Source organism: Carlito syrichta, unplaced genomic scaffold, assembly GCF_000164805.1.
Source record: "Carlito syrichta isolate Samal-C Ts95f unplaced genomic scaffold, Tarsius_syrichta-2.0.1 Scaffold309894, whole genome shotgun sequence".
NCBI classification, from domain to species: Eukaryota; Metazoa; Chordata; class Mammalia; order Primates; family Tarsiidae; genus Carlito; species Carlito syrichta.
In genome coordinates this window covers 361,900-371,277 of record NW_007253990.1, presented here as the reverse complement: position 1 = coordinate 371,277, position 9,378 = coordinate 361,900, and the positions used below count along the sequence as shown (strand labels likewise).

Sequence of the window (9,378 nt, the reverse complement as noted above, 5' to 3'; positions counted from 1 at the left end):
GTGCCGGGTGCCGGGCTGGAGACGATGTAGCCAGGGAGGGAGCTGGGCGGAGGCTGGGACCCGAGACTCCCACATACACAGTGGAACAGCAGCAGCAGTGGGCTGCAATATCTGGCCCTGTGTGGGACTGAAGGTCCTCAGGCCTTGCACTAGCATGGCTGGTGGTGGGCTGGGGGATGGGGGAAGAGAGGTAAGAGTCTTTTTGGGAACTCATGTTCGGAGAAACTCACAAGTTCACCTATGCCGTCGCCATCTTGTTCCTGTCCCTGGCCCAGGTAATTTCAATAATGAATATCTTTCATGTTCATAGATATAAAAATCCTCAAAATGTTAGCAAATCAAATTCAACAAAATATAAAATATATTATGCATGTGACCAAATGAGATTTATTCCATATATGCAAGGCTGACTCAACATTAAAAAATTAATATAATTCATCACATCGGCAGGCCAAGAAATATCATATGACATCAATAGATGCAGAAAAAGCATTTGAAAACAAATGTTCATAATAAATACTCTCAGCACACAGAAGAGAGGAAAACCTCCTTGACCCAATTAAAAAAATCTAAAAAACACCTACAGCTAATTAACTTAATGGTCAGAAACTAGATTTTTTTTCCCAACTTACATCAAAAGTAGGGCAATGAGATTCACTCTCACCACTTTTATTGAACAGCATAACAGAAGTCCTTGATAATGCAATAATAAATAAAACACACATCTATTGGGAAGGAAGAAATAAAAACCATCTTTGGTCATAAGTGACATAATAAGCTATGTAAGAAATTCTCCTTAAGCCTCCCTAGACTCCTAGAATGAAATAAGTAATTATAGGAAGTTTTCATGATAAAAAAGCAATATATGAGCCAATCACTTTCTTATATACTAGCAATGAATTGGAACTTAAAATTAAAACCAGTGTATATAATGTTCTTTAGAATCAGAAAACTATATATCTAGGTTCAAATCTAACCAAATAAGCATAGGATCTATAAACAAGAAAAAACTCTCAAAGAAATCAAAAGCCAATAAATGAAGAGATAGTTCATACATGTGAATAGAAAGACTCAACATTGTGAAGATGTCAGTTTGCCCCAACTTGATTTATATATGTAACACAATTCAAGCTGAAATCCTAACAAATCATTAGTGGACATTGATAAAAGATTCTAAAGTTTATATATAAAAAAAAAAATCCCGAGGAAACAATACAATTTTGAGAGAGAAAAATGAAGTTGAAAGATTGACAAATCCTAACTTTAAGACTTACTGTAAATCTTCAATAATCAAGACAGTGTGATAGTGACAAAAGAATAGACAAGTAGATCAATGGAACAAAATAGTGATCCCATAAATACACCTACAGAAATTCATACAGTCAACTAATCATTGATAAAGGAACACAGGGCATAAAATGGAGAAAAGATGGTCTTTTAAAATGGTCCTGGGGAACAACTGAATATCCACATGCAAAAAAGTAAGTCTAGATACAGATCTTATATCCTTCAGAAAAATTAACTCAGAAGGGATTATAGAGTAATTGTAAAAGTCAAGATTACAAAATTCTTAGAACATAGAAAACACAGAAGATTTTGGGTTTGGCAATTACTTTAGAAAACATCAAAGGCACAATTCATAAAAGCAAGAGTTGAGAAACTAGATTTCAAAGACAATCTTTGCAATAGATATATTCAGTGTAGAACAGAACATTGAACCAGAATACATACAGAATTTTAAAAATTCAACAAGAAAACAATCAGCCTGTTTAAAAAGTTATCTTCAACGAATATCTCAAAGATATATAGATGGAAAATAAGCATATGAAAAGATGCTCCACATCATATTTCATCAGGAAAATTGTCAATAAAATGAAAATGATATTACACACCTACTAGAATCTCTAAAATTCAAATCACTGGCAACATCAAATGGTAAAGATATGAAGCATCAGGAACACTTAATGCTGATAAAAATGCAAAATGGTACAGCTGCTTTGAAAGACAGTTTGGCAGTTACTTACAACATAAAACATACTTACACCAAATGATCTAGCAATGGTGCTCTTTGGTATTTACTGCAGTGATTTGAAAACAAAACCAGAATGCACAAAAACACACCAATGTAAACACAAAACACACACCAGAACCTGCATGTTGATGTATATAACTATATAGGTCAATAGATTAAGAAACTGGTAAGATCCATACAATGGAACATTATTCAGCAATAAAAAGAAATGAGTTTTCATGCCACCAAGAGAGAGAGAAGGCTTAAATGCATGTTACACAAAAGAAAGCAATCTGAAAAGGCTATATATTATATGGTTCCGATTATATGACATTCTGGAAAAAGGAAAACTATGGAGATAATAAAAGGATCAGTCAGATATACATGTGAGGAAGGGAAAAATAGGTGGAACAGGAGGTTTTTAGGTGCAGTGAAGGTATTCTGTGAGATACTATAATTTGATGAATACATCTCCTTGTATATTAGCCCAAATAGTTGTTGGCATCATTGAGTGGCCTGACTTTTCACCTTTGATTGACCTAGATGTAAGACTGAATGAATGAAAATGAAATAACTGAATAGGTATGTTCAATTAAAGGGTTAATATATGTAACAACACCAAGCTCTATGCTTTCTTTTGTGTTATGGAGCCCAAGTAAGTTAGTGATATAATGTCATTTTGGGGCCAGGGCGTTCTCTACTGTACAGGGTTAGAATGGGGACCAACAATGCTTGGTTCTGACTCAGATGTTTACAAGGCTGCATATGCATCTCTTCTGACTTAATATAGATTTAAGATATTAGTCCATGGGGAGACATAATGTTTTTAATGTTCTTCTGAACATCTTATGCATACCTCTCCACTTTAGAGTTGGTACATCAAATTAAGGAACGAGGTCTTACTGTAACCTTAAACAACTTGATTTGACAAGCACATTGATGTGTAGGATATATTTTATATTTAAATATCATAGAAAACATCCAGATAAAAAGAGATTACCTCACCTACTAAATCCTAAGTTTGTCAAAGCAGAGTTTATTGGAGGAGGTGAATACCGAACCAAGTTTCAGTACTGAATAAATCTAGATAGAATTCTAGATTCTAGATATGAATCTGTACAGAGTGACATTCCTACTTTTTTTTACTTAACCAAGGGTACACCATATGCACAGACATAGAAGCAAGAAAGAATCTCATATTTTTTGCCAGCTACTAGCAGTTTCATACAGAATGTAAAGTTAAAGTTGGTGGACAGGTTGCAAGCTTCTAGAAGTTCTCAGAAGTTCCACATCCTGAGGATGAGTAGATGTAGGATCCTCAAAAAGGAGAGCAGAGGAGAAAATAAGATCCATTTCATAATGAGTCTACTGGATTAGCCTCTTCCCTGACCATGTTAGCTCCTGGTCTGAAGGAGACAGTTAGGCTGTGTGTCTTCCATGCTTATGAAAACTAACCCCTCTAGAAGGTACAGAAACAACAGCAGTAATGGTGATGATGCTGATTAAGTATTTGCCATGTTTGCCTTACTAGCTCCTTTATATATACAGTATCTAAGTTATAAATACTACCAGAAACATAGGTATTATTTTTAATTTGTGCTTGAAGAAATGGGCATGGAATACCTTACTTGAGGTCACACAAGGAGTATGTAACTGAACTGGCTTGACAAACTCAAGCCTTTGGAGCTTCAAAGACCATGTCTTGTCGCAACTCCTAAAGTGTGATGCTCTACCAATCCATGAAAATCCCATTAGAATACTTTAAATGGGTATCTTCCTTATTTTGACTTCTTTTGTTTCTGAGGAGGGGATTACTGGAGAGATTGGGTTCAGGAAGATATAAGGGAGATGCACTCCTCTGTCCGTAGAGTCCTTTCCTCATGGTGTAAACCATGAGTGGGGAAAAATGTTTCCAGTATCTATTATTTTGGGGGCTGGGAGAGTTGCCATTGAGTTGTCTTAAAGTCAGTTCAGCAGTAGGGGGAAACTGCCCGGGGTGGAGGGGAGCACATCCCATCAACAAGAGTACCTGCATAATGAACATTTGTATACCTAACCTTGAATTGTACCCCACATCTTCAAAATTAAAAATTAAAAAAAAAGTCAGTTCAGGACTCTGCTATCAGTCTTACATACTGTATAGATATAAGACTTTAGAGTCTTACAACCAGGCTGAACTCTGATTCCTTATCCCTGAGCTCCAGGGTACTCTTCATCCCTGTCTCCAGGAAAACCGTTCTGATTTCTATTTCATGTCCTCAGAATAACTGCAGACACCAGGGAGGCCAGGTACAAGTGCAAGAGCAGGAGTTGGACCCAAGGGATTATGACTCAAGAGGCATGTTCTTCCCCCTTAGACTCATATGGACCAACCTTGTCATGCTAGGGACAGCTGTGCTTAAATTGAGATTCAGTGCACATTCTTCTGGGACAAAGCCTGATAGTATCCTTTTATATTGAGAGAAGTAAGGCAGCTTAGAGTCCAGATGGAACTCCCTGGACCCCTGAGCAGAATGCTTATAAGTGCAAGGCCTCTGAGGCATTTGCAGAACCCCAGGCTCTTCCTCTGATGTGTGTGAGTCCAAGCAAGATCATCTTATAAAGGGGAATCTAGAGACGGAACTGAGGAGTCCCCAGTTTATAAGGATGTGCAGAGCTTGGGAAGCCAACTTAGGTCTTGCTCCCATTTAAGGTTTCCAAGGTAAGACTCAGTGAGAAGGAATTCTCTAGGAAGGGGACCTGAAAGTGGGATCCATACAGAGCCACAAACAAGGAGGTTGAAGAAGACTCTAGTTCACTAGTGTCAATACAAAACCCTCTAAGATACTTCCAGAGTCTTTAAATAGGCACAGTATTTTATTCTCCTTCAACGAAGCCAGGTATTATGGGAGTACAGGACTTCTGATACAGAGCAAGACAGGCACAACTGCTACTTTTTGGAACTTACATCCTGTTGCCGGAAACACACCAGGAGGCAATTCAGGGAACTATTTGCACAATACAGAAATAGGGTACCTAACTAAGGGTTAAAGTAGGCTCTGCTAAGAAGGGAATGTCTAAACTGTGGCAAGGTAAATGTGCAAGGTGAAGGAGATAGGAAGAGAGTCCCATTTTTTTCCTTTGTAAAGAACACATTTTTACAAAATTTTATATTTTAAAAATGTGGGGTACAATTCAGGGTTAGGTATACAAATGTTCATTATGCAGGTACTCTTGTTGATGAGGTGTGTACCCCCTCTCCTGCCAGATTCCCACTACTGCCAATCCTTTTCTTATAGTATTATGATAATTGTTCAAGATACGTTTATGAGTGAGAATATGTGATACTCAGTTATTTGTTTTTGTGATAGATTACTCAGTATTTTAGGAAAAAGCATAGGAAAAAAGCATGGATAATTCTCAGAAGCAAAAGAACATAATATGGATGGGAAACAAAGATTCAGCCTCACTGAGGGTAGTAAGCAGGGTGAGGAATGGGAAAAATCGCAGATGGTTATGGTGAATGTATTGGGATAGGTTGTCCAGGTGGGAGGTTGTCCTGGAATGAATCCTTATCCTCTCACACTATCCCTGCACAGGCACCGTGGAAGTCTTCTGCTGTATGTAAGGTGTGAGAGTTGCTCCTGACAAGGAAGGCATGAGTTAAGGAGGTATTCTCTGTGTTAGGATCTCAGAGAAAAGGAGTCAGCAAAGCCAATCCCAAGGCTCAGCCCTCCCTTATGTAGCAGCTGAAGTACATCTCTTCAGTCAAGGGTGTCCTTTTCAGTTTCATGAGTTCCCAGAGAGGGATAGGAAGAGGAAGATATTAAATGAAAATGACTTCAAGAAACAGATCTGTGTATTGTCAGATATGAGGAAGGGAAGTGAGAGGAGAGAAAAATTAAATCCACCTTCTCCAGGGTTTCAGGTCAGTCCAGAGGACATTTGACTTGGCTCTAATGAGGTCTGTGATGAGGCAGAGGCCTGTTGACTTTTGTGAGAAGTCACTTCCTCTTGGTGCCCATAATTCACTAGGTGTATTCATAGCGTCATCTATGATCTGGGTTTGTGAGATCCTTCTACCACATAACATCTGCCCAATTACAGAAGGGAACCATTTTCCTAAGAACAGTAGTGAAGGAATTCAAATGGCGTCAGATGGGAAGACAGATCCTGAAACAGTTTCACTGCTAACACAGGAGGGTGACCACTGTAGGGGGCAATCACGACAACAGAAAAAATGCACTTAGCAAGTCCTGCTGATCATTCAATTAGAGGACTCTCCCTTTTTTGAAGTAAAGCAATTATTTCCCATGTGCTTGCAACTTTGCTTAGTATAACATGTTCAAACTGTGAAAGCCATTTGATTAAATACAGAAGTGAAATAGAAAAGTCCCCTTTATTGGAAACCTAAATACCAGGGAATAGATTGTCTAGCCCTTGATGGTCATGAAATTATAGCTATTTTGTCTTTAGAATTAGTTGTGACTTGTCAACTTTCAGATTCTGTGTCCTGCTGAGGAAGCAGACTGCTTGCCAAGAGACAATACTGGGTAAAGACTGTATACTACTGGGATCTGATCTGACATATCCACGAAAGAACAAATGGCATGGTCAAGGGGGCAACTGAAGGGACTATCCACAGAGGTGTGGGCAGCAATAAAGGGACAATAGGTAGAAGAACACTAGGACTAGCAGTAAGTGGTATAACAATCTAGACCTGACCAGGAAGGAGAGGGCATAATTACAGGAATGCAGAAGGGGTCACTTTTCAGGAGCTGGGGCCTTTGGTCAGAAGGCCAAGACACTGCCAGACATGCCTGGCAGGAAGTAGGGAGTAAATCTCTTATCTCTGGTTTCACCAGCTTATCTTCTGCTAGTGCCTTACATTGGCCAAACCAACCTGGAAATCAGAGGACGTGGAACTCTAGGTGGTACAGCCCATAAGTGAAATACACCTTCTGGGGCCATACAAAGTGGGGATCTGGAAGTACAAATGCAGAATAACCAGTATACAGGATAAGGAAGCCAAGCCAGGCTCCCCACAGTTAACCCCCTTTCCTCATCCTACCTACTTACTTCATAGGCTGCTGGTTCCCGTGAACTTCTTTTCCTATCCAGTGCCAAAGACAGCATTTTAATCTTCCCCTTTTACAACTACTGTCAACATTATGCCCATTTGTAGTAATCTGTGGGAGTCTGAAGATGAATCCTGCTTTCTGTGGGTAAAGTCCACAAGTTTAGACCGTGGTCATTCTCCCTGCACCACAGTTTCCTGAAGATAGACATTCTAAAGTCCTCTGAAGTTTATTGAACATGTTTTTGGTTTTATACATTAGTCTCAACTTAATAAAGAATGCTAATGCTTAGTGTTACTGTGTGTTAGACACTCCATTCTCATTTAATCATGTCAACTTCTCTGGGCCACAGCTTTAAGTTTGTTGTGAAATGAGGTTGGTTATATTTCATTAATTAGATAAAGTAATTTACCTAAGCACTTACTTCTAAGATCTGAAACCAAATCTAGAAAATTACCAAACCCAGACAACCTTTGGGCATCAACGTTCATAAATTAAGCTTCAGTCAACAACTTTTACCTTTCAGAAACTACCTTTTTTCTACCCTCTGGAAGGTATCATCTTTACCATCTCACATCTCTGCCTTGTGATTTTATCCTTCAGATTAGATATTATTTCAGCTCACCTAGTAGTCTATGTTAGTCCTAAGCCTAAACTTTGATTTACCATAGAGTCTAAATAGTTCCAGAAGTCTCTGATTCTATATCTCTTGATTCCAACGTGTCTCTTTTCTTTCAAGAAACACTCTGTAAAGCTTTCCAATATAGTTCTAATGCCACTTTCTAACCTCCCTGCAGAAGCAAATGACCAAATAGTTACCAAATTGTCTGTTTTAGATCAACTCATTTATTGATGCACAATCATTTTTTTGATGGTCATCCTGCAAAAAGATACTGATACATTCATTTTAATGAATATTTTGGTTTGTGCTTGTTAAGTTTTTGTAGACATTGTAGTCTAATAACATGACACTATGACACTCTATAATTTCTTCTAAAAATACTTGTTGTATAACATCTATCTAGCCAATGATCCTATTCTTTATTATAAAACCTTAAAATATTCTTTTATTTCCAGGTAAAAGAAGTTCTGCTGTATTTTGGGACAAAAGTGAGAAGGTTTATATATAAGTAGCCATGCTCAGTTTTCATAATGTCTGCTCAGTATCCAGCTCCTTCCGGCTCACTGGCATCCCAGGACTGGAGTCCTTGCACACCTGGCTCTCCATCCCCTTTGGCTCCATGTACCTGGTGGCTATGGTGGGGAATGTCACCATCCTGGCTGTGGTCAGAGTAGAGCGCAGCCTGCACCAGCCCATGTATCTTTTCCTATGCATGTTGGCCATCATTGACCTGGTTCTGTCTACTTCCACTATGCCCAAACTTCTGGGAATCTTCTGGTTTGGTGCTAGTGACATCAGCTTGGATGCCTGCTTGGGCCAAATGTTCCTTATCCACTGTTTTGCCACTGTTGAATCAGGTATCTTCCTTGCCATGGCTTTTGATCGCTATGTAGCCATCTGTGACCCATTACATCACAGCACAGTGCTCACTCATATGGTGGTAGGTCGTTTGGGGTTAGCTGCCCTCCTCCGGGGGGTTCTCTACATTGGACCCCTGCCTTTGATGATCCGCCTGCGGCTGCCCCTTTACAAAACTCATGTCATCTCCCACTCCTACTGTGAGCACATGGCTGTGGTTGCCTTGACGTGTGGTGACAGCAGGGTCAATAACATATATGGGCTGAGCATTGGCTTTCTGGTGCTGATTTTGGACTCAGTGGCTATCGCTGCCTCCTATGTGATGATTTTCAGGGCTGTGATGGGGCTGGCCACCCCTGAGGCCAAGCTTAAAACTCTGGGGACGTGTGGTTCTCACATCTGCGCCATTCTAATCTTCTATGTTCCCATTGTCGTTTCTTCCCTTATTCACCGATTTGGTCACCATGTTCCTCCTCCAATTCACACCCTGCTTGCCAACTTCTATCTCCTTGTTCCTCCAGTCCTCAATCCTATTGTCTATGCTGTCCGTACCAAGCAGATTCGAGACAGATTTCTCCAAATCCTGAGGATAAAAACTAAAATTAAATGACTGTTATTTCCTTCTCTCTCAAAGAAGCTTATGGAGAAGGTGTTTAAATATAGTGGAATGCTTCCCATTGGGAATTTTACAGTCAGAGATATTAGGCCCTGTGGTCTCCAACTTTTATAGTTCCAAAGGAATAGTAAGAAAGTATACTTCCGGCTACTTGGAAGGCTGAGGCAGAAGGATTGCCAGAGCCCAGCAGGTTGACGCTGGAGTGGCCGTGAGT

The 9,378-nt window shown here is 39.6% G+C and overlaps 1 protein-coding gene across 1 annotated transcript; it reads left to right on the top strand.

The window, feature by feature from the left end:
* Positions 1-8,204: 8,204 nt before the first annotated feature.
* On the top strand, positions 8,205-9,158 carry LOC103270668 (olfactory receptor 52M1). The gene has a single exon (XM_008068203.1). The coding sequence runs from the start codon at positions 8,205-8,207 to the stop codon at positions 9,156-9,158; it is 954 nt and encodes a 317-aa protein (XP_008066394.1).
* The last annotated feature ends 220 nt before the right edge of the window (positions 9,159-9,378 follow it).